This window comes from Drosophila santomea, chromosome X, assembly GCF_016746245.2.
Source record: "Drosophila santomea strain STO CAGO 1482 chromosome X, Prin_Dsan_1.1, whole genome shotgun sequence".
NCBI classification, from domain to species: Eukaryota; Metazoa; Arthropoda; class Insecta; order Diptera; family Drosophilidae; genus Drosophila; species Drosophila santomea.
Window position 1 is genome coordinate 20216131 of NC_053021.2, and position 26498 is coordinate 20242628.

General features: G+C 39.0%; 2 protein-coding genes across 3 annotated transcripts in view; both read right to left on the bottom strand.

The window, feature by feature from the left end:
• LOC120457327 (innexin shaking-B) overlaps positions 1-26498 on the bottom strand; it is a 147998-nt gene that overhangs the window by 11465 nt on the left and 110035 nt on the right. For both annotated transcript variants that reach the window (XM_039644832.2, XM_039644833.2), the window contains 3 exons: positions 21789-21945; positions 8397-8530; positions 8128-8317 (listed from right to left, as the gene is read on the bottom strand). In XM_039644832.2, the coding sequence (XP_039500766.1) occupies positions 8128-8317; positions 8397-8530; positions 21789-21945 (481 nt within the window). The remainder of the gene's footprint in view (positions 1-8127; positions 8318-8396; positions 8531-21788; positions 21946-26498) is intronic.
• LOC120457333 lies at positions 4612-5357 on the bottom strand. The gene is made up of 2 exons (XM_039644840.2): positions 5063-5357; positions 4612-5005 (listed from the first exon to the last, which is right to left on the bottom strand). The coding sequence occupies exons 1-2, from the start codon at positions 5350-5352 to the stop codon at positions 4861-4863; spliced, it is 435 nt and encodes a 144-aa protein (XP_039500774.1). The 5' UTR covers positions 5353-5357; the 3' UTR covers positions 4612-4860.

Below are 26498 nucleotides of genomic sequence, written 5' to 3' on the forward strand. Positions count from 1 at the left end.
GTATCAGTGTCAGAATATCAGAGTATCGTGTGGCTATCGACCGACTGTGCTACCGATTCCTGGCTCTGCTTTCTTTTGCGCGGCAGGCCCATTATCGACGCATCGGCTAATCGGGACTCGAACCGGAACCGGAAGCGCGGCTGCTGGTGGTTCCGGTGGTGCGGGTGGTGCTGGTGGTGCTGGTGGTGCAGGTGGTGCGGCTGGCTTTCCAATGCTTCGGGTTGCGACGTGTTCGTTGTAGTGGATGTGACTGTCACAGAGCTGGGCATCTTCGGGTTCGTTCCTCCGCTCTCCGGTATTCTCAACCCGCAGTTTTACATTGACACTTTTTTTGTGATTTTTCTGAGCTTGGTCTTTTTTAATGGTAACTTCTGGCATAAGATGACAATGTTGATTTCACTATTTTTCGCGCTTTAACTTCAATATTTTCACAAAGCTCACTGCATGCATTGTGGGACTTATCGAGATTCGTTTATTAATTGGAAACAGTATTTTATGAGATCGCATGTGCTATGCTCATCTATCAATCATTTTGAAATGGTTACTCAGACTACTTATTTCTGATTTAAAAATATTTTTACCTCCTAATTGTTTACATATACACTTATTTCTGGCTCACGTTTAATATAATTATAATGTGTGTTTTAGTCTTAAATAATGTCTAAAATAAACTTTATGGGAAATCAATTGCTAGCACTCTTCACGATGTTTGAATATTCTTTTTTTTAGGCTTAAATACCATTGCAAATTGCGCAAAAGAAACAAAACAAATAAAAACTATTCGAGAATATAAATAAAATGTGGCATCACCCCCTCCTTCGCATATGTTAATAAACTTATGCTGACTGACGTAGGGGAAAAATGGAAGACCAAAAACTGGAGAACAACAGTTTCCAAATGAACTGTAAATTTTAAAATTGCAATGTTTATAAACAAACTTTCCCGCCGAGCTGCCGATAATAAAATCAAAACAACAGCGATAGCAAAAAGCTAAAAGCGAAAAACCAATTTGAGTACACACAAAAAAAGTTAGTCATTAAAGTCTTTAAATAACTATAAACTTTAAATAACTGTAGAAATGCCTTGACCAAGTGGAAAGTTTGTTCATTAAATATCAATAAAATCATATGTAAAAGTGCTAACATAGTAATTAGATTAGATTGATAGTTTAATACTATGCACTAGGCTGAAACATTAAATTAATTAGACTATATTTTCTGCTGTGTACTCAATAAAGAAAAGTCCACGCACACACCGGGAAAATTGCGTATACGCACACGTGGCCAGCAAAGTCAAAGGCGAAGGCTGACCAGCGGCAGTCTAAGAATCCGCCCCGGATCGTATCAGATCGGATTGGATCGGGGGATATAGCCCAAGGCGAGAGCATCGTTAATCTATTTCGTAATCCAGCAGAGTTCAGGCCGATCTCCGATTTGTTTATAAAACACACAGCAGATATCTCCCCATCGACCTGTTTGGGCTTCCTGCCTGCACTTGACATTTCAACGAAACTATTTCGTTGCTCGGCATTGTGAAATATGCCAGAAATGCTGCAAAGATAATGGGGGTCGGAGATAAAACTGAGCGACTACCAAAAATCTGTGACTTCTCATCTGTTTTTCCCCACAGCGCGTGCCCATCATTATAATGTGGACAAAATATGAATGTGAGACACGGAATTCCTTGAAACAGGGGAGGTGACTAATTGGGATTTTCCCTCGTCCAAAAACAAAGAAACGAAAATAAAATACGCTCGAAGAACATTTTCCGCCGGGATATGGTACTCGTAAAATTGAACAACAGCCGATCGGCTCGATTTGAGTTCACTTTCGAATGCAACCAATGGAGAATGCTAACAAAAACATATATTCCCCCGATCAAAAGCGGCCAGCACACTTTGAAGTCGACGAGCATCAGAATCCGAAATGGAACCGAATTGATTTCAATGTTTTCAGAGTCAATACGATTGAGGTGGCCAAAGAAGTCCGAATTGTGGAAATATTTCATAATTATTTATACATTTATAGGCAGCTGATGCGGCTTAAAGAGTCTTTCAGTGGAAAGACATTGAAAATCCCTGTCTTATGCTTTCTTAACACCATGTTCTTATAGTTGACTGAAGGGATTAGGGTTATCAGAAATCCATGGTTTCAATATTTCTCAATTTTTAATTTTTACAAAATGCCTGCAGCGATCGGTAAAACTGGAAAAACATTTTGGAAACTAAATATGAAGACCATGTAGACTTTTCCATCGAAATTTTAAATATTTTAATAATGTGAAATAATTAATACGTCGTTCAATTCTACGTGCAGCCTTCTTAAAATACTCTCAAATACTTTCTATTCATTGTAATATTAAAATTGTATTGCGAATTCACTGACCTGCTTTATTACTAATTAAAACTGACCTTAAAATTTAAACTGTTACCCAGGAGCAGCAATATGACAAGTTAAACCACTTTGTGTTCAAACTTAGTCGATTTCCCGTTTTTTAAAAACAAACCCTCCAACCGTCCATTCAATTTTCCGGCATGAATCAATCCGATGCAAGAAACTAAATGTTTAACTAAACTAAAGCAAAAGTTACTTAAATAAACAATGAGCCAGAACGTTATGTTTCATATCCAACTATGTGCGAGTGATATGAGACGACAACAAACTCACATAAAATATAAAAATAAAATGAAAAATAAAAATTGTGTTTTTGTTGTGTTTTTCGGTTTGCTGTTGGGCTTTTGGACAATCGTGTCGAATGGTAATTGTAAAATTTTGTGGATCGCCTGTTGGTTTTCGGTTTTTGGTTTTTGGTTTTCGGTTTTCGGTTTCGGGGGCAACACATGGCCCCCGAATTCGCAGTTGGTTTATTTACTTTGTAAGAGTTAATTATGATCAAGCGGTGGCCTGCACACAGCCCCTACAATACTATATATACGTGTATATATAAATATAATTTCTGATTCTGCGGGCATGTGGCTTCCTACTATATGTTATGATCCCGCAATGCAGTCAATGATCTTTCGTGGGTGTTGTGAAAATATAGAAAACGCTGGGTGTTTGTTTGCACAGTATTTGCTTGAATTGAAGTCTCACACTCGTCGTCAGGCTTGGGCCTGGGGCTATCGACGCTATCGCTGTTATCGGCTTAATCGGCTAAGTCGGCGCGTGTTATCGGTTTCATCGCGCGGGACAAGCGCGGGTCACGTGTCCGACATGGTCGACGCTTTTATCGGGTGACTCTGGGCACCTCAACCTCACATTTTTCGATCGCTCACAGTTAAAAAATAAAACTTCGATGGGTTTTGCGATGGGTTACGGAAAAGAAATCGAAATACGGCTTTTCCCCGGCTTCACACGTTTTCTGTCCGGACTTTTCCTCGAGATCAGTTCAGACGGAAAGACTGCGGATTTTGGAGCAGCAGGAGCAGGAAAAGACGCGCACGTTCACTTTGCCAACGCAACAGACACTGGCGGGCACTGGCCAAGAAAAGCCACTCGGAAAATGGCCTGCCCACAGCTGATGGGCAGACAGAGAGAAAGAGAGAGAGAGAGAGAGCATAAGAGGGAAATCCAGACAGAGAGCGGGGAAAAGCCAGAGAGCAGATCTCTGTGCTGCCAACAATTTTTGGGCGGCAGCAACACGTTCCCTGCTCGCGAGACACGCACACTTCCGGCGGGGGAAAACGAGTGGCGAGTGGGGAGTGGGGGAATAGGGTGTCGCAAGGGAGGGGTGCGGAGGGGGTGGCGGAAGAGAAATCAGGAGCTGCACTCGCCGGCCGTAAACAACAATAGTAGTTGCAACAATCTGCGGCCAGCCCAATGCCTAAAACAAAAGGCCTGAGCACACCCTTCCCACTTCCATTCGAATCCCTTGCCCTTCTTCGAGTTAAGGCATCAAAACATTGGTGGGCCAACATCTTAGGAATATTTAATTGTATTTTCTACAAATGTGTTGCATAATTTCAGTTTCGAAACATATAATTTCCGACTTGGTGTCTATCAAGATCACTTCTTTTAACAAATTTCCCTGATACTGATGTAGGCTTTCTCGGATTTATTTAATATTGGCCTAGCTTTTCGCGTTGTAGAATATATTCAATAAAATTTCGGAAGAAAAGAACAGCATCAGACCACTGTGCATTTGGGCAAACAATTTACATATTCGTATTTATTTCTCGCACGCTCGCGAACGACAGCGAAAGCGACAGCGAGGCGGAGAAAGGGGAGTTAAGAACGAAGAACGGAGAAAGGAGTGCGGAGTGCGGAGGAGAAAGCAGAATCCGAGTGACAACGAAAACGACGACAGCGACAACCCTACGAAGACCCTATATCTAATGATTTGATGCGACATCATAAGGAGTGTGACTTCGAGCTGCAAGCTCATTGCGGAAAGGGATTGCAAAAATACACCGCGAGAAATCAGATGCACATCCATTAAATCTGCTTGCTAAAACGTGTATATATATCTCACGAGGATCGATATTCAATTGTGCAATTAAATATATTTTCGGTTATTTATATGCGTTTTCTCTTAATTAAAAAAAAAATTCTGCTATTTTCTGCAGCTTTCTTAATACTTTAAACCATTAATTTATTAAGTAATATGTTGGTTCAGGAAATTGCAATGGGTTTTTAAGGCATCGTGCATTTGGGAGACCACATGCATATAATAGATCTTTCGCCCACATCGTGTTATTTTCGCACAGTGTGCGAGTGAAGGGTTCCGCTTTGCATTGTTGTGATTTCCGCTCATTATTGCTGCAATCAGGCGGCCGAAGCCCTTTGTCCTGTGGCAGGACATGTGACGTGGCGAGAGGCCGGAGTCGGGATTTATTCGTATTTTGATTCCTGCGCCTAGACATCATGCGGAGCATATCAATTGGAGTTTTATGAGGACGAGCGCAGCTGGAGTGGTGGACATAAAAGCTGTCTGACATATCCGCTGGTCGATTTGATTAAGTTGTCCCATAGCGACCAGCTGCCTTGGCACACAGCTAGCCAAAATACTAGGACAAATGTGCGTTTTTTGTATTCACTTCATTTTAATTCTTGTTAAATGTTACCTTATAGTTCCTATTGTACCACCATTTGGGGTGAATGTGACTTTTGCACTGAATCTTTTTTGGAACACTTTATTTGGAATCGGAATGCTCTTCGATCCTATTGCTGGCTCCTCCACTGTGGCAGTATCTGTATCTAAATCCCGTTCTATGCTTGTATCTCTATCTCGGCAGCTGCCGCAGTCGCCACAGAAATGAGTGGAGGCAGGGCTCGAAATTGAGAATGGCAACTGGAGTGGAGGCTGGCCATCAAAATTCAATTGGTTTGAGACACTACGTGAGTCGCCTGGCATACTCAGACCCGAAAAAATTGTCCGCCTTGAGACAATGGCGGATCCCTCTGCATAATTCGGCCATTAGGCTATGTTTTGTTGGCCCTGGTTTCCGGGGATTCTGGCAGACATTGACGCGGCGTAGACAATGTCCGGAAAAAGCCTTGCTTTCCCTCATTAATGCACCAGAAAAACATTACCCGGCTGGGAAATGCATGGCTACTTTTCCGATTTCTCGCTATTGGGCCCTGCGCCAAATGATGCATTAAAAGCGAAGGGAGGCGGCTGGCGAAGGCGAAGAAACATAAATGTTAATTATGTCTTGGACTTGGGAATGTGTCTTCGGCTCACAGGGGTTATTGTAGGCAAAATGATTGTGCAGGTAAAATCCATTTCAATTCCATTTCTGAGCAGTAGTTTCAGAAAACAGTTCCTCAAAAACCATTCTTTTCGTTTCTGTGTAAAATAAAGTCAAGCGAATTCAGATGTTCTTATGGCCATGTACTATATAGAATCGTTATCCCATAAAACTTGTGGTTATTGGGCAGATCTGAGATTGGGAGCTGCTTTCCCGGCCACTTTTATGTAGTCTCTCGTTTCCGACAAGCACTTTGATGGACTGCTCGATGGTTTGTTGGCCAGTCGCCCCTTTAGGGACCCCCTTTCTGCACCTCCCCGACCTTCATCGCGATCCGGATGATTTTATGATCGACAGCGAACCGCACACTCGGTTTTATGAGCGATGTCAAATGGTTGCGTCAGTTCTTGTTGCGATCGGAAAGAAATATGATTTGTTAGATTGGATATCAAAAACGCTTTAACGAGCTCCTCTATGCGCCGCTTGTTAATTTCTTCTGTTTTATTTGGGTATTCCCCAGGGGAGACAGGTGGAGAAAACGCGGGCGGCATCCTCCCCCCTCCCATTGCGAGCCACACTCGCAACATAAATTATAATTTTTTCAGCACCCGCTCGCCCAGCAGGACGGTGGCGTAAATAAATAAAATTAATGGAAATATCAAGCACACTGCGCATAAAATTGATAAAAGACGTTCGCGTTCCCGCATTGGGGGAAGTTCGGAAAGTTGGGGGGCAGAATACGGGGCTCCACCCATCGGTTCGGTTGGGGTTTAAACGGGGTCAAGCGATTGCATTCAGTGCTTTTTTCTGTTTTTAACAAAAATAGCGCAGACCAAATATAATAACACAGCGCACCGAGCTGGAAGAACTGGAGAAAGCGAGGCGTCCCAAAATAGTTCCTGCATCTTTTTCCGGTGCAGCGGCCACATCGCTGCCCCACTGCAACTTGCAGCGTGCAACGTGCAACGTGCCACATGCATCATGGGCGGGGAGCAACTGCAGCAACTGCAGCGTCTGCGACGCATTAATGCATCACACACCCGATCCTTCGGCATTACGGCGACACAAAAGAGACAACGCCTCGAAAAGTGCGAAAGGTCATTGTTGCCAGTTGCTGGTGGCTGGTAGTTGGTGCTGTGACCACCAGTTCCGCATCTCCCCAGGGAGCGGCTAGACGGGTTCCTCCGGCTGCCCCATGCTCTTGGCCAAAATCGAGGGCTAATACTACATATTTTGGACATTGGTATCGGTACGCAAGCCTTGTGCGTAATGCTGTACGCCCTTTCTAAAGAGAAATGCTAATAGAGAGATTTTAAAATGGTGTTTCACTTTAGACCTTTGCTTGGTAAAGACTCCTGTGATTCGAATATTTATTGCCTTCTATGGATCTGAGTATACTAAATTTAGGTTCGAAAATTGAAAAAAATTATAAAATGCCCAAGTTGAAAGATAAAATAATTGCTAGTGTGATCACTGAAGTATGTACATATGAACTGTATTTGTTAACCAGAATCTTAGATACCCTATAAGTTTAAATTACGCAATGGACTTGCATAGACTTGGCTTTTATGAAGTTTAACTCGCATTTTTAATGGCACCTTAAAAATGTTGTGCTCAGATTCTTACAACAGTAGAAACTTAATTGTTTCTGTGGCTGTCATTTCCATAATATTTCTGAATGCAGGGGCTTTCGAAAAAATTGCTTAGAAGGAATATGATAAAAAAACTATGAAGCTATAACTTCTGGCCTGCTATTATCCTAATCATATTCCTTACCTTTTTGCATTATGATATATCCTTTATATATACATATTATAGCTATTCAATTTCTTTAACTGTACGGGTTAAATTTGTTTATTTTTCTATACATTTTTACTTTATTCATATGTGATTGACCTAGCAATGCAATTTACAAGCTTTTTGAAAAAAGGTTAGTAACATTAATAACCAATACTCTTCATGGTATGCATATTTGGCAATTCATTTTGCAGTATTACAAAGCTAATCTATTTTAAACATCCTACAGGATTTCGCTGCAGCTAAGCTTAAAGCTTTTCTAAAGCTTATCAAAAGGCTAAAAGCTAAGTAAAAGTTTTCCAAACTTTTATCAGATAAATTAAGGGAAGGAATAAATATGAAAAGATTCCAAAATAAAATTTTGGTAAATTCATTAATTTATATGCTTTTAATCATAAATGGTATTGTCGTAATATTTCTCTTGGTCCGACAGACTTATGTTTTGTACCTAAATATAAAAAGCTTCCGAAAAACAACCGTTTTATGGGTGGGATATGTATGAAACACCGCGTGGAAGATGCCTATTATAGTTTCCAACCCAGGCAATGCTTCCAAAAGCTTTTAGACAGTTCCGTTACCACTGGGAAATGGGCTGTGCTTTTAAGCTTTCTACAGGGGATGCGATCCTTCGCATTACTTACCTGAAAAAATAGTGTAAACGCTACCCATTGATAATATTTTGTGTGCTTTATTGTAAGAGGCCCGCGGCCCTGTGAATTGTGAACTCCGGGAAAAGGCACCTCGGAACCTTGCTTCTTCATAAACGCATCGACCACTGTATACGTTGAGTGTATCCAACAATATGTGTTGAGAACATCTTCGGGAATGTCTCTGCAATCGAAAGAATCGCGTTAATTTCGGGTAATCGGGCTCATCGAAATAGTCGTAGCACTTTAAAAAGATCGCTCACCTTGTATGTACACAGTCTATGGGATTTCCTACGTACTGCCGCGTCGTCACAGCAATCGAGAATGTGATCAGTAATATGACCGTTGCGTTGGTGTGCAGGCGAAAAACAGGTGAATCGATTTTGACATGAGACACCTGTTGTCCGATATCGATGCGTTATCGAAGGTTATCGTGTTTTGTGTGTGGTTCAATCAACCGACAGATTGTTTTGATGTTTAGTTGGTTTATTGGTGTTTTTGGGTGGGGACGAAGAGAGAGAGCATTATTATTGGAGGTATTGGCAGATGCTTAAGTTATATAAGTCCAAACGCAAAACGTAACCCAAAATAGTTAAATGAAAACGGATGATGAGACAAATCTCTGGAACGCAAAACGTTTGCCACATGTCTGATCTGAATGAAATCGAGAGAACAGCTCTCACGTGCTTTTTCTTATGGGGTTATATATGTATCTGGTTATATACTTTCATAAGCAATTTCATTTCCGCTTTAAGGGGCCTTACAATTAGCTAACTCACTTATTGATAAATAGGGGGCACCCATTCGATTGCAACCTGAAGCTATATGCTTACTGCCAATGAGTATGTTTATTATTTTCATGATTGAGGCATGCATATAATATCAAGTTGCAGGCGAATTGTGAAGTGTTAGGATTATTGCGAAATAAATACAATTTGCTTTTGGAAGAATTCTCGAATTCATTTCGGGTTGGCTTTTGTTTTTCTTATGGCAGGTAAGTATAGTAAGGTGTCACAGCAATTGATTCGACTTCCTCAACTAGCTTGAACATAACTTTTCTTTCTTTCTGGTATTAATGTCAAAGAAATCAGGAAATCAAAAAACTAAGTTTTATGTGTATGAGAAATATATAGAAAGAGATAGAGCGGGGTGTGAGAGAAAAGAAAAGTGATTGAACTGCTGGGAATGCAAATTATTGAGAGTTTTTTTTTGCATTTCAGTCGGATACATAATTTACAGATCCATAGACATGAGAACTTCTTTTTGAGAAGGAAACGTTGACCACATTATGGCCGCCATATAGGGGTTTTAGCTTAGCCAATCAAAGTTCGCTGCAGATTTCGTTACCGAATTGGAATTATTTGAAAACTAATAGATGGATTTTAACGATGACCACTTAATCGATATTTATCAAAATGTAATCGCTCGACTGACTGACTGACTGACTGACTGACTAGTCTATGGCTGACAAATCAAAAGAAAACACAGAGTTAGGAGGAAGAGACCTGTGAAATTTCGATAATGCTTGGTTCACAATTGATTTGGTTAAGAATCGATTTGGAATGCAGATTGATTGGCTGAGTGGTAAAGTGAGTGGTTTAAGTTCAGTGGTTTCAGTTGAATTGAAATTTGGAGTGGTGGTTCGTTCGTGGCGGCTTTAGCGAGGTGAGTTTCGTGAGCTGAGCTGTGGTGAGCTGTGAGCTGTGGTGAGAGACATACTTTAAGAGGTGAATACTGAATACTGCAGTGATCAGTGATAAGTGATCAGTGATCAGTGGTGCCACTTGGTGGTGAGTTGTGATCTTGGTGGTTAAGTGGTTGGGTGGCTTAGTGGTGTTTTTGGTGGTAGTGGTGGTGGTGTGGTTTGAGAACGCGAGAGCGAGCGAAACAGAGATAGAGTGATATCGAGTGAGAGTGAGTACAATATAGAAACAAATTGAATATATATGTAAGTAGTTGAATGTTAATTTAATTAGGTATTTATACGTGGTGAAAAATCTAGGTGAGTTTGAGATTGAATTGAATTGAGTTAAATTGAATTTAATTAAATGTGGCGAAAATGTACGAGAGCTGCTTATATAAGATGGTTGAAAATCGTTTACGTTTAATCTAGTTTTTAAGTAAAATCAAACACAATACACAAGTTAGAGTGAGACAAACAGACATATAGAGCGAGAGAGATACATATATTATATATTGGCGTATATATTAACTGAGTGAGATAGATAGTGTTCGTGGCAAAGAGAGATAGACAGATAGCGCGGCAAAGCTGGGTTCTAGGCTTCAATATTTTCAGATTTCATATTCTGTTATGTATGGCTTGTAAGCTCAAGTGGATATGGAATTCCATATGGGCGGGGGCCATACTTTTTTCTGGTTTTATTATATTTTGGCTCTAACATTTCTTCGTTCTTTTTTTTTTTTTGCATTACAATTTTGATTTATTTATAACAAGTACTGGGTTGTCAACTGGGTGCAGTTCGCTCTAGGTAATTTTGAAACACAAAATCGCAACGAGGTCAATTACATATGGGACTGAGAGCATACAGCTAGCTAATAGTTATATAATGATATAATTATGGTACGAATATAGTTTGCTTTGTTTCTGTTGGATCTCTGTTGTTGTTTTATTGGTTATTGTTGCTGTAAGGTCTGGCATTTGTATCTTGTAGTTTGGAGTTGTTGGTATCGAGTTTGGAGTTGTTTGTTGGTTGCTGTTTATTTCTTTGCTGGATTCGGTTTACTTTCTTGTTATATATATGTTAAATATATATACGATATAGGATACTTAAAGCTGACAGAGATACATACATGTATATAAATATAAAGAGTGTGGTTTATTATCTTGTAGTTGCTTTTATTTGTTTTGGTTATGGTAACGCTTGTTTTTTTCGTTTGCTTTTTTTTGCAGTTTGTATATTTTATAGGTGGGGTCGTGAGTTTACGTGAGATACAGATAGACTGATTTGGTTTTTTGGGTGGGTAAGTGAATCCGTGATTGATTGATCGAGAGATAGAGAGAGATAGATAGTGAGTAGGTTTATATAGGTTTATTTTAGTTCGATTTCTTTTGCTTTAGTCTTTTGGCATTTAATTGACATCGCATTAGTTTCATTGTACTTATGCAGATACAGCTACAGAGATAGAAAATTAAGGGGTCTTCAGTTTTGGCAGCTGACGGCGATTTAATTGGCCATTCCATTGTGATTTAAAAGAGAGATAGAGAGGGTTCGGGTTTTCGGATAGAGACAGAGTGATTGTGAGTTAACGTGACAGAGAGAGACAGAGCGGCGTGAATTGTGAGACAGAGTGTGAGTTTGGGGGACTATTATGTTTTCGGGAATATTCAAAATCTCCGTGGACAATACATTATTTGCTGAAAAGTAGGCTACAGGTTTAGTTTTTTACCAAATAGATGAGAAGATAAAAGGTGATTTAATAATGAATCAAACGAGTTTTCAACTAAAAATACGTAATAGTTCAATATTTATGATTTAAACGTTGTTAAAAATTGGTAATGATTGACAAACAGTATAAAAATGTATGTTAGCTGATAATTATATAATCATAGTTATAAACATAGTTATTTAAATAAAAATAGACCAAGGCAATTGGAAATGTTTTTAATTATATGCATGATAATGGAAAAATTAAAGCAGTTTGAATTATTCAAAATAAAATAGCTTACACGATTAGTTTCTAAAAAAAATAGGTTTTAAGAATGAATTACCGCAAAATGTGTAGTCTACTTCTGGGCAAAAGGATGTTTTGAATCAGAGCAAGATTTTCAGTTTTGAATCGGGATTACTGGGAATATAAATCGGGATAACTGGCTTTCATAGTGTGCTGGCGTGTGTGAGCTTAGTTTCGGCATTTGCTAATTTGATGCTGATTCGTGACATTGGTGACTTTTGGTGAAACGTGACTTTCGTGAACTCGTGATGGTGATCGTGACTTGGTGTTTATTCGTGTCCTGTGCTTTGCGGTGTTTCACTTTTAGCTGTTTTTGCTGTATTTTTTTGGTAATTGCTTAACATTTTGTTTGGCATTAATATCTTGCAATATTTTATTGTATATTTGCTGTTGTAGTTTTGTGGTGATTTTGGTGAGAGGCAGAGGCAGATTTTTGCATTACGTTCATCACAATTGGCACAGTATAAGTAAATTTCTTTTGGTTTGGTTTGTTTGGCGTGAGTTCTGTTGTGATGTTGGGTCCAAATTGGCAGAGTTTTTACATTTGATTTAGCAGAGCTCAATCTTTAAGTGAGGCGTTTACTTTTGGATTTCTGGGTGTTTTTTCTCATACAGTTTTATGGCACTTTCCAGGGCTTAGACTCGGGTTCAAACACACACTATACAAAAAACACATCTCATATCAACGACAGAGAGGGCAATATATATATAAATATATATATAGAGAGAGAAAGAGAGATAGAGAGAGAAAAGAGATGGAGAGAGTGGGCAGATAGAGATGGGAGTGAGCTGTGGAGACAGAGCGATGATCTTTGGAAGGCGTAAATCAAAAGTAAACGTAAGGAAAACCATAAAGCGAAAGTGTCTACGTAACGGAATCGAAACGAGCAAAGTAAATGGAAAATGCGCGCACACATAAAACAGAAATGGGCCAAGGGGATGGTTTTTCCGGGGCTGGGAAAAGCTACAGTGCGTCCCATGCAGTTAGAACCTTTGGTTTGGAGCTTTATTGTCGTGCCTTTCATTATTACGCAAATCTTTCTAAATCACTTTACTCTACAGCAAATATATTGTTTGCTTTCCAGTTCTCATTATCATATTTCAAGGTACTCTATTTCAGATAATGGATTTCCTTATCATGTTGAAATTGAACTTCTCAGCCAGTGCTGGAGATCCTCAATAACTCGACTTACACCCGCGGCACGCACTGTACGCCGATCCCCCGCCCCAAGAAGTCCAAAATCCTTTGACCAGCACAATTTGGGCAAGTGCACCCTTGGGTTATAATGGAATTCAGCCCAAGTGGATGAGCAACGGCTGTTCCCCTCTTCCCCAAAAGTCCACCACCCCTTTGGGTTGGACTCCCATGTTAGAAGTAAGTAGTAAGTAGCACGTGTAATAAGTTTCATGTGCGCTGGACTGACTTACTCAGGACTGATTAACGAAATGAGGGCCAGAAGACTGAGACTATAATTCTGAGACTCCAGCTTCCCCCGACTGACTTGACTGATTTATGCCCAGGAACCATAACAATGAATTTTATGCCCCCTTTCGGAAGGACCCCAAACCGTCTTCCTGGCAACTGCCACTGACTGTCGACTGTTAGTGCCACTGCTGGTGCACAGAGAGAACCACTTCTGGTGCTCAGGCGCCTTCATGACATTTACAAACAGAACAAAATTATTTGGTGGACTAGAAATCACTGAAACAATCACTAAAGTGAACGATTAAAGCGATATTGATAAGAACCTGTCTGGAAGTCTGAAAATTTAACCATGTGAATACAGGGATAGAACTTTTCTCAGTGTAGACAGCGAATGCGAAGCTCAGTGGCTTCGGCTCGTTTCTGCTATTAGAACAACATTGGCAATATATTTGGGGCAATAAAAATAAGCTTTTCTACACCAAGAAGGCACTGGCACAGGCACTGGCACTGGCTTTGTATTTGTATTTGTACTTGCTGCCCCGTATTTGTTATTGTTATGGGTCCTGGCGCAGTGCTTGCCACTTACGCTTCATTAGGATGCGTCTAAGAACTCTTGCAGCCAGTCAATAATAAATTGATGCCAGCTCCCTCAGTCTTCAGAAGCTGGAGCTCCAGAGCTCTGAGCTCCATGTGCCAAGTGCCTGGTGGCTGGTGGCTGGTGGCAATAAACAAGCAAACAACAAGGACAGATACACATCAGTGGGCCACGCCCCTTCCCATCCACCGCCTAAACCGCCCCCCGGTTACACATCATTGGAGTTGACTTTAAATTGGCGACTTAAACGAACAATTGGCCATGGGAAACATTGAGCAGAGAAATCAACAGAGAACTGAAAGCATAAAAATGGTTAGAAATGTGATAACTAACAACAGGCTTTTTTTTTCAGGGCTGGGGTAGTGTATTGTTTGTTTTGTGTATTTCGGGGTATTTGGGGGTATCAGTTATCGGGATTTTAGTTTTTATGCTTTTTTCAGTCAGCAGGCAGACTGGATGCTTTTACGTATGCAAGATACAAATACAAGGGATTATAGTAAGATATTTATAAGTATATGTATATAAAGTATTAACGGTTTTATTTTATTCAAGTTTGTGTTAAATAAGAGGTGTTCTTTGTTGTGTGGGTCAAACCATTTGTGATGGGTTTGCAAAACTCAATTCATATTCCTGCGGCTAGGCTCTTATTTACACAAGTCCAGGCTTCGGGAGCTTGGGTTGGTTGCGGTCTCATTTTAAGGCTAGTTACTCAATTTACTGATATACAAATCAAACATTTTCAACGTGCCACAACAAAAGCGGAAAAAACTTAAGGAAATCATGAGTTTACATAGCTCTACGTGCTTATCTTTTTGTACAAAAATTGCTTTCAGAGTGAGCGAAATAGATATGGAGAGGGAGAGAGACAGAGAGACGGGAGAAAGAGATATAGATAGAGGTGCATGCTCCACGGGGTTTTTTAAAGCCAGGGTTGCCAGGGCTGGCCAACAAAATGCAAACAACAAGGTCAAGCGTGAGCAATTGGCAGCAAAATAAGGGAAACTCTTTAGGTAGATCGCTGCTTACTTATAGTTTAAACGTACATAGTTATCGTATATTACATGGATAGTTCATAGGTGTATGTGTATATCATAAGTGTTCGCAGTATCATACAGTTAGTTATGCAGTGGTATCAAATACTAAAAAAGGTGTCAACTCTGGGTGTTTGCTACTTTGTGTCTGTGTGCTTTTTATTTGTTGTCTCTGCGGCTCAAGTTGCACAAGTATATGGATAGTTTGGTATATTTTTGAGTATAGTATATAGTTTAGCTTGGAGTAAATAGTTTTTCGATTTGGTTAGTATATATGCGGTATATTGGTAGTATACGGTATAGATATGTTTATGTCAACTGTGGGGTTTTCATTGGTTTCGGGTTTTTGCTTTTGATACTTTTTTTTGGGCATATTTCACACATTTTCGTTTAGTTGATCATAGTTTGTATTCTCGTTTATCGAAATTTCAAAAATGATAACAAAAACAAATCTCGATACATCTGAACTGAGTGAGATTCGACAATACAAAGAGCAGCGAACGCTCAGTGGGTAGACGTGAAATAGATAGAGAGTGTGGGATAAAGATATATATTTGCAAATATATATGCATATATAATATATATACATATAAATATAAATATATGTATATATAATGATATATGTATATGTATATATATAGGGAGGGAGAAAGACACAAGGCGGATTTCTACACAGAAATTGCTCGATTGCCAACATATATGCTGCCTGTCCTTTAAGCAGTTGGTATTTTCTTCTTTTGGTAATGATTATCGGTTTTCGTTAATATATATATCGTATATAGATATCTTTTTGTTAAACCAAATTTAATACATTTGAATTGTACACACACAAGCGCACGCAGCACACGCACACACACAAAAACATTGAAATTAGCATTTTTGAGTGAGACAGATAGAGAAAGAGAGAGATGGAGAAGTAAAGAAAAGTATATGCTTCTTTGGTTTTCTAGTATTTTTTGGTAACTTTTTCGGGGTGGTGTGGTGGGTGGGTTTTTTGGTATGTGGTTCTGGTCTGGGTTTTCTTCTCTTCTGCTTCTTTGTCTTTAGTGGGTGGTACTCCTCATACGGTTCCAAAAACAAAGAGTTCGCAAAAATGCCAGTCCAAGAAGAATACTGTTGTATACTTTTTGGCTTTCGAACCGGTACTTGTTCTATTTTGTTGTGATATTTGTTTATACTTGATTATGGTTATTCGGTATTCAGCTTCAGTTTTTTGGCATTCGACACAAAAAAATCGTTTGTTTACATTTGTCTTCTCTGATACTTTTTTTTTGCGTTTTCAATCAATTAAAATTGCACATTTTCAACAACATCAACAACGACAACTACTTTTTGGTATTACGAGTAATATTTATTGATATTTTTTTGTTTGTTCCTTTAGATAGATATATAGATATATATATGGAGGTATATGTATGTAAAGATATGCATATAGATATATATATGTATATATGTATGGATATTGAGTATTGTATATTATAGATATATTTAGTATGAGTACGAGTAGATGGATATAGATATATATAGATATTGTAAAATACGATAGTTGTTGTTCTGCTCGGCACAATTCCATCGGTCGCTTATCGGTAATCGAAATAAAAAACACAATTACAAACGATTACAAACCAAACGATAGCACAATCGAAAACCAACTCGCTTACGATTACTAAAAAATAAAAACAAACTTCGCTTGCTCGGTTTACCTCAGTGAATTATTGATCGTAAAAAATGATTTGAATTTAAATAAATAGATCAATTTAATATATGTCTACACCGATATATACGTACAATTTATTACACATACAGACAAGCATACACATACACAATGCGACATACTTATATTTGGATTATTTGTCAACACTCATATACGCTCTTAATAAGAACTTTTTGAATTGATACAACCTCGTCTATGTTAAATCATCGTTATATAAGCCTTGGCTCTTCAACTATTCGAATTGGATACATTTGTGAACTTGTTAAATTGTTGCTGAACAAACTTAAAACAAAATGTGTTTGGGAGCTAAAAAGAAAAATAGCAGAATGACAAAATAGATAAACCAACGAAAAAACTAAAGAATCAATGAAATTACTTTTACTTTTGATGCGAACTCGGAGCATATATGTGCGTTGATATATATCTGGCTTAGTTGGTAGTTAATGTAGCTTGCACTTGATATTACGAATACGGATACAATACCACAAATGCCGCAATACGAGATATTTATTGAATATTGGTTGAGAACGATACGTTACGCATATGGTTGGATATTATCACTGCTTGCTTGCTTGCTGGGATATGCCGATCGAAACATTTCCGTGTACGGTACGCTCAAGTTACTACGGGGTTATCCGGCAAACAATACAACAAATGATACAGATGGTACAGTACGAGTAGCATTATGGATATAGATACGAGTATGCATATTATAGAACACAAGATACTGCAATTGATTGAGTTGTTGCGTACAGTTTTCGGCTCGGGACACGTGCAATTTGTTCTTTTTTTTTATGGGGTATTTGAGGTTTTTGGATTTGGTTTTCGGTAATGTAGGAAGGTTATTTCGGGGCTTCGACTACTTGGTTGAGGGACCGGGGTAGTTAATAGAACGGGGTTGGTGAGGGGACTATGGGCGTTACTGGAGCAAAGATCATCTCAAATTAAAAGCTTTTTGGAGTGTGCGCGGTGTGGAAAGGTCAACAAATTTTCGTTCGGAATTATGGGATACTTTTACTTTCTGTATTGTTCTTCGAATTCGAGTAAGGTAAGATTTTTTATCTAGACTTAGGGTACAGGTACTATCTGGATTCACAGAGAAAAAGTTAAGTAGAGAAAGAAAGAGGCGGAGAGATCGGCTAATAGAGAAATAGATACAAAGGGGGTTTGTTTTAGGTTCTTGGCGATAATAGTTCCACATGAGAAGGATTGTTTCAAGTTTGCTCAATTTCAAGTTTGCTCAATTTCAAGTTTGCTTTTATGTGTTTTCTTTTTTAAATCCGTTACTTTCGGGCTTATGACGCGTTTTATTTTTTTTTTTTGCAAAATATATATATTTACACAGAACACCATATACGCGGCAATAGAGCTATTTAAAGGGCTATCTCTAGTTTTCAGGATTCACAGGATTTTCACTGGATTCTGCACATCCTGCTGCCCTGCGATAGCATTTTGGTACAGTTATCGATTGCATTTGGTTGACCTACTTAATTACATACGCATAAATAGTCATCGTTATTGATAGATGTGGAAAATCATAGTTAAAATCAACTGAAAAAGTTAACCTTGGCTGATTGCTTTCTTGCCAGCTTATTGTTGTCATATTGTTTATCGTAATTGTTTATCGGTTATCGCCAGGCACTCGCAACACTTTACTATACTTTTACAAAGTCTGCGTGTGTATGTGTGTCTGTAACTTTGTGAGTGTGTCAGAGTTACTAAAGAGAGACAGATAGATATCAAGATAGGAACAAAGAGAAGGAGACACAATTGGGTCTTGGGCGCAGATACAAAATTCATCTTGTATTAAATTTGATTTAGTATTCAGCTTTAGCTTTTCATAACTTTTTCTTCGTTATTAATTCATTATATTACAAGTTTTAGTTATATTATTGTTAGCGTAGACGTCGACAGCATAATCTGTGGTGGCAGGCGAGCAATCTGTTATCGTCGGGTTAAAGTTCTGGTTATCGTTTTACGTTTGTTTCTTTTCTGGGCACGGTGCGGCTGCGTTATTGATAAAATATCGATTATCGTTTTTTGAATTTGCATCCCCTGATTTGTTCTGTTTCTGTTCTGAGTAAATCTGTTCGTTAACTTCAAATCCTGTAAACGCGCTCTACTGCACTTTAAAAAGTCGCTAAAAAAGGATACCGGATAGATTAAAATAAATATACAGAAGGAGACGGAAAGAGTTGACAAAGCTAAAACAAAGTATACCACAGTAACGGAAAAACAGTTTAGCTAATGCTGGGTTTTGGGGCAAAAAAATGAAAAATCATTACCCATTTAAACGATAACACTAAACCGATAATTCAAAAAGCGCACTTTTTGCTAATTAACTACTGTATAGTTATTTACTTATACAATTGCAATAATTATAAGCAAAATAATTCGCAGATCAAGTGTGGTTTGAAAGAAAGAGATTGACAAATAGAGAAAAAAGGAACGGGCAGGACTGTTGAGATAGATAGAGAGATAGGGAGAAAGCGATAGATCCCTAATTAGGTACTTAAAGAGAGAAGCAGAGCTGAAGTTCTAAACTTTCGATAGTTTTGGGGGAATCGGGTGGAGAGTGGTTGGTGATCTGTTTAAATGAGAACTAGAATTGCTTGATTTGTAATTACCATTTTCTATCACTTTGCTTTTGGCGGGGGTGGGGATGGATGGGCGTGGGCGGCACCGCACACACACGCGCACACACACACACCGCCAGCAGTGGTTTAGACACAGTCTATCGGCTATCGATATTTGTTATCGCCGCCGCCGCCTCTTGCGTTGAGATCGTTTTTGATCGATTTCGATTTCGGGGTATCGCTCTTAAATCGATTATTCGCTGATTCGATTATCGGCTTATTGCTTATAGGTTATCATTAATCGATGAATTGATTTGGTTTTTCAGTCGCACAAGCTAAGGCCACCTTTTCACGAGTTGCCCTGTTTTTATTTGATTTTACGATTAGAGATTTTTTGATTTTAGGTTTTTCTTTCACGCTTTGTTTCGTTACGTTTCGTTTTTATTTTTGATTTGCTTTGATTTGGTTTTGCAGTTCGCTTGTAAATATGTTTTGTTATATGCTTGGATATATACGTGGCTATATGTACATACGAGTTATCACATTCGTTAGCATTATTCGATCGTAGTTCATAGTTCTTGCTCGTAATTCACCGCATCTGGCACCGATGCCCATTATATCTGCCGCACTCTCAACTGTCTCTGGGTTTGTTCGTCGATATTTTCGTACCAGGTAGACTTCTTTTTTGGGCAGGATCTGATCTGGAACTGGAACTGGTACTGGTACTGGTACAGCTAGTGTTATTACAGCTGTCTATCGAGTTTGGCCAAAGGACTTCGGCTTCCCCAGCTGTTGTTGTTCCTGCTGCAGCCTCGGTCTCCGCGTCGTTGTCAGTTATCGATCGGATGTTGATTCCGTCTCCGATTATCGCTGTCGGCTCTGGGTTGTCGCTGGGCAGGGTTGTCACGGTTGTCTCATAGTCGCCGCTTCCGTATCCGTTTCCGCTGTAGTCAACCTTCACGGCGGCACAATCGATTTTAATTTCGTTTCGGTTTTCGGGTTTCATTTGGTATAGAATATATAAAGCATTTGGTTTGGGTTTTAAATATGTACATATGTATGTAGATCGTCTCTAAACCCTAAAAAAAAACTTTTTCGGAGCGAGGAGCTTTCAGGGGTTTGGAGTTTTGTAAGAGTGTCGGTGTTGATTTGCTGTAGTTTTTTGGGTTAAGCACGCACACAATTTGGAAGTTCTATAATAGAGCTTAACAAAAAAATCGCTTAATAATTTTGCTCAAACAAAAAAAACAAACAAACAAACACACATACAGCAAGAGGGAGACAGACATAGATATAATAACGGTTACATTTATTTATTCATTGACTTCAAACATATTAACTAATCAATTACACAGCCGATTACAAACAAAAATCAAATTCAACACAGACAGAGACGCAGAGAAAGAAGTAGAGACATCAAATAGAAAAAGAGAGACAGAGACTTGTATATTTTGTGTGTGTGTGTTGGAAAGAGAGAGATAGTCCGATAGAGAAAGAGATAGAGCGATGGGAATGTTGGATGGACAATGGTTATTAATGGACAATGGGCTCAGAAATGGGTCTCAATGTAGAATTTGCAACGTTCGAAAGAGACGGCTCTAGAAGGGCGAGAAAGAGACGTCACGTTCTTTTGTCCCGCCGCTGGTTTGTCATGTTTGAATTCCTACTTGATGAATGTTTTGCATATTAATTTCATTTTTCTGCGTTCTTTTTCTCTGACTTTTGATGACCTTTTCTTGTGAATGTTCATTTGGTTTTTTTTTTTTTTCGTTTTTGTTTCTTGTCTTTATTGTTTTTCTTTCTTTTTGTCTTTTGTTGTGAGTTTTTAGAGGAATGTGCTCGCGGTAAGTACATTATTACGAGTATTGTTATTCTGGTTCTTTTTACTTTTATTTGCATTTCGCATAATTTTTATAATCTATGGGCCGGGTTATATGGAATGGCAATGGTTAAAAAGTCATGGCCTTCAAACTTTAAACACAAACAAAATAAATGGTGGGGGCTTGAGAAAGAAAAACTAAAGTGGTGGGAAGAGTATTACTTTTGACGGGAATGGAATGGTCTGGGCATGGAATACAGATATTTTTGCATTGATACTCGATGATGGTTAGTTGGGGTTAGCCCCCAAATTACGACGGTCCACAGGCATCTGTCTGGTTCCGAAGTTTACACATGGGAGGAATTGGTGTTTTTAAATGTTTTTCTTGGGGGTCAGTACATAGTGTAAGGTACATTTGATACTCTCGGCTTTTTTGTCTTTTGTCTTTGGTACTTTGCAATTGGTTGACCCATTAGATACGCTTATAAGAATGATAGTAGTAGAGTAGTGTTATAAATAAATAGGTAGTAGAAGGTATTGGTAACATATTTGTTTCGCTTTCGCTTTTGCTTTTGCTTTTGCTTTGCGTTTTTGTTTTGCGGTTTTTTGTGACTCAAATCGATTTTTGGCATTAGAGATATAATTGATTTGATTTCGAGTTTGAGTTAGCGTTTGAGTTCGAGTTGAGTTGTAGTAGTACAGTATGGTATGGTATAATCAATCAATCAACCAAAGGCGGTATAAAAGTAGAGCAAGTTCACATGGATTAGTACGCTTGTTAAAAAGGAAGTGGACACTCACCGATGATCTACTCACTTGCATAAACGCATAGACGCCGCGTAAAAACTCCATATTTTGCTGCTCTTGAGAACCCTTTTTGGTTGTGCGTTGGGCCCGACTTATATACTGCTTTACGGTGTCCGCAACAAGATGTGGCTTTAGTTTGCGTGATAGAACCCTGCAAGAAAACGGTTTGTTCGGCTGTGATTTCGGTTGGTCTTTGAGTCTTAAGAGCAAATCGGTTCATAGAACTACACAAACATGTTATACCTCTGCAAGCCAAGCAGGCTTTCAAAATAATATGTATGTATATCGCAGAAAGGGTTTTCAGAGTAATCCTCTTCAAAGCCCCAAAAGTATGGTTGTAAACGAACTATAAACAAAAGACATTTTTACATAATACAAAATAGCTATAGCCAAAATATGAAAAAAAATCATTTTCACACGATTTCTGACTTTTTTAGTGCATCATGTTGGAGCGGCGGCATGTGGGTTATTCTTGGTCGAGGTCACCACTTCGCGGCAAGACCCGCTTTTCCACCTCCCATCGCCCATTTTCCACAGTTTTCCAGCTCACCACTTGGCCCTCGGCTCGCATCCAAATTGAAGCGCTAAGCAAATTGTCACTTGAGAGGTACTCGCCTTTCTCATCTGCTAAACGGAAACACTTTCCCCAGCCTTTGTGCTAATTGGCCGCACTTAGTGGCCCACCCACTTTTCCGCTTTTCCGACTCTCCACAATATAGTATATTTATGTATGTACACGGTATGCGGATGCGGGCCACGATATGTATGTACATGGATATGTGCACAGGATAGTGCTGCCAGGGCGGTTGGAATTTTTGTGCCGGCTAATTGAAATCCTCCTCGACTGACGACTTTACGCATTTTGTGTGAATTGACAACGCAGATAAGGCTTATCGTTTAATTGCTCCCAGCAACAGGGAGGTTGCCCATTTCCATTGCCATTTCCATCTCTGTGTCTGCGTTTTCATCTTCAGTTTTCACCAGAGTTACCATCTACATCTATGTAGCTGCTTCTGACTGCTCTGGCACACATTCACGCATAATTCCAGTTTTTATTAGCCAAGCTTTTAAGCTGTGACTAACCAGAGAAACGGAGATTGCGATTTACACAGGGCGAAAAATGAGTCTGCTATTGAGGCAATTAAAAATTGTATTTAACAAAACTCCAAAAAAACATTTTATTTATACACAAAATAAAACGTAATTTACGTAACTTTAATGTCTTTCCTATAACATGCTAGTAAATATTTAAGTATTTTAATACATAGGAATACATAGGATACATACACTTAGGAATTGCGATTCCTTTTCGTCAGTGTGCATCATTCAGTTGGCTGATAAGACTGAGGCTTCATTTACTACTCTATTGACTTAAGCAGCCGACAGCAGACTTGAGCGCAGATTTTCTGTGATTTTCCCCGCATTTCTGTGGATTAGCAGGGCATTTAATTGGATTCCCATGTGAGTACAAAGACAGAAGGGCACCCAAAATGAGCATATATTTCAATACTCGTACTGCAGACACCAGGGGCGCAGGGGCGGGGTCTGTGGAATTTAATTCTTGAAAAATGCAAAAATGAATTCCTTCTAATGCCGCATATTCCCGGAGCAAAAAGCGGCGAAAAAGAAACTAATAAAGTAGCACTGGGCGGGCTGCCAACGCGCATTTCCGTTTCCGGTGTGCTCCTAATTTATTATTAATGAAAAAAAGTAGGGTGGGAAGGGAAGGGAAGGGAAGGGAGGGCGGTGTCCATTTGCTCGGGAAACACACGAATTTCGCTTGGCTTTTCGACTGTTAAACGCGAGTCCTCTGCATATTGACCCTCGGGGTCAAATAAATTTGAGTACAAAAACAGAGGTCGGGGGCGTGGCAAGTGCCGTTCTGGCTGCTGAAATTGAAATTACTTAAAAAGCATCGGAACAGGACTTTTCAACTTGTCCTTTGACCTTATTGTCTTGACCAGAAGGGTGTGTTGGTTTTAATGCTGTCGGTGGGATGAAGTATTAAAAAACAACCAATTTCAAAAATATCTCAGCCACATGCACATTTACCTTAACTTTTATATGTTTGATTTAATCAAATCAATACAAATAGAGTGTTCTCAGCAATAGAAAATTAGACTGTACGACTTAAGATTCCATAAAAATTGCATTTCTTTATATTGAATTAAGTGGTTATGTAATGTTTAAGGAGTTGGTCAATACATTTTAAAACATTTTTGGGGTACATTCCTGTCGACTGTCTGCGGTTTAACCTTCCACCTTAACTTTTTCGCACTGCCTTCGGCGTTTCATTACAATTCCAAATCGGGAAGGGACACAGATTTGTCCCGTTTTTGTGTTATTGAAATTATTTGACCTTTCGGCTGAGGGGGGCACAGGCTTTTAATTTATTATTATTTTCTTAACCGCGTTCACCTTCTGCCTGTGCGACCCACACCTTTTCTCGCAGACTTTTCCCTTGTTTTTTGGCTCTTTTCGACTTGTTTTTTCTTTGGCTTTTTGTTTTCCCGGCTGACAGGCGTAACAGAAATGTTAAATTGCGAAAAATAAATCTTGAAATTGACTTTGTGCAGGGTTCGGTTTGCTTTGGTCCCAGTCGCCTTTTTTATATATAAATTTCCCGGTTTTTGTTTTATTTATTTAGTGTTTTTTCACAAACTGTCGCCTTTTTGAGTTGCCGCTGACAGCGTGAAAATCGAGATAAATGTGCTTTCACTTTCCCACTCCACTGGCTATCGCTTGTTGGCGGTTAAAAGAACAGATTATTTAATTTGAAAGAAAGAAGGAAACCCAAAAAAGGTAAAGGTGACGAAATTTTATTTAAAGGTTGGACCCAATTGGGGGCTTCGAAGAAGAGTAACGCTTGTGATTCAAGTCGCTCAATTTATAAATATGAAAGCCGAGTGGCAAAATTATCCAGTAATCGCCTTTCTCTGGAGTTGAATGATAAAGCAAATACCCAACGCGTTGAAGGGTTGACATAAAAACTGTGTTGATTTAATTTATTAAAATTAGTAAAAGTTAAAACTGGGCATCGTGAAAATTAAGTACTTAATTTTTGAGCCAATATTTCGCGCCTCTTTACGATCCGTTTATTAAAAATGCACGCAACCGAGACAAATTGCGAAATATGCAAAATTGTGAAAAATAAGTGAAGCTTCAGAAAAATCAACATTGAAACATTTTCATTTCGTTGCAATCATGCTGGGTCCTTCATAAGCTATTGGATAAATATTGGACAATTTTAAAGGTTGCTGGCAAAAATTGTCACTAACAGTGAAATTAAATACCATACATATATCAGAGGGCACACAGCCACTCTGTTTTTCAATTCCATCAAATTAATATGTAGTTTTGTTTCATTTTCCACGGCACTATATGCCACGCCCCCCAAAAGCAGCACACACTGCAGGCAATTGCATAATGCAGCAAGTAAAACAGCAGCCGTTACTGAATCTGCATCGGAATCTGAATCTGAATCTGAATCTGAATCAGAACCTAAATCGGAATCCGGGCTGGCATACAGTCGCAATCATTTTTGGTGCATCGGCTGGCGGGCAATATATAGTACATAAATATGTGTGTATATATATGAACTCGTATATATACTTGTATATAGTAAGAGGGAATAACTAGAGACTGTCTGGTTATTTTTCAGCCGCAGCCAATTCACTTCTGCCATCTGATACTCGAAGCGATGGAATTGCAAATTTTCCTTCTCAGCAACAAAAGGAAAATCGTGGCTTTTCTGATGCAACCAGCTATGCCGGAGCTCAGGTTGGAAGGTAGACGTCGTGTCAGTCACTTTAATATGAAACTATCAAAATCGCTTTCTTCTAACTAATTGGGAATCGCAAATTCTAAATAAAATGTACAGCATTTAATATAAATTTAATATAAACTCCCTTTCTGTTGATTTGTTCTGATTGCTTTGAACACACAACAAATTAATAGTAGCAATGAAAAGAGAATTGCACTCAGTCAAAATCACATTAAATTACAAGTTAATTGTTAACTACCGGACTCTAATTTAAGTTTGTTATCAGTATTAATTGTGGTTAACTTTTAGATCGATTTTAAATAGAGGGTATTGCGTATCTGGATTCTGAGGCGATGCCGCGACTACTAACCCATAATTGCGCACTTGCGGATACTTGCCGCAAACCGAGAAGTAAAAGCAGCGCAGTTGCAATAGTTAAACAGGGGGAAAATGAACAAATCTGAGCAACAGTGAAGAAAAAGCAGGGTTTCCTAAAAGTGAAAAGTGTACAACAATAAAATATTCTCGTGCTTGTGTCAGCGACAGCAAAAAAGGAGGCAGGGATGGCTAAATACTATATGACCAAAACGTTATTGCATTTCTTATTTCAGATTTTATTTCTTTCTCCCTCTATTTTGTGCATTTTTATTTTATCCGCTTGCCATTTCTTGTCAGCGTAATAAGCGCAATTAGCAGGGGGACAGTGAGCGCAAAATTGTGGAGGGAAATGGTACAAGGAAAGCCACTTGAGCATGCAATGGGAGGAGAGCGAATTAAAAGCCAAGTGCAAGTCAAGTGGGTAGTGGGTAGTGGGAAGTGGGTAAGGAACTATAATGCAAAAATGGAAATAAGGACTTTGAGATAATACAGTCAGCGCATAATTAATTGTGGACTGTGCAATGAACTTGTATGTCCAATACTCGTCAAAGGAATTATTTTTT

Coding starts and splice junctions, on each gene's coding strand:
- LOC120457333 (XM_039644840.2), bottom strand. CDS start 5,352: ATGCCAGGCGACTCACGTAGTGTCTCAAACCAATTGAATTTTGATGGC. Junction 5,006..5,062: donor GGTACAATAGGAACTATAAG/GTAACATTTAAC, acceptor CATTTGTCCTAG/TATTTTGGCTAGCTGTGTGC.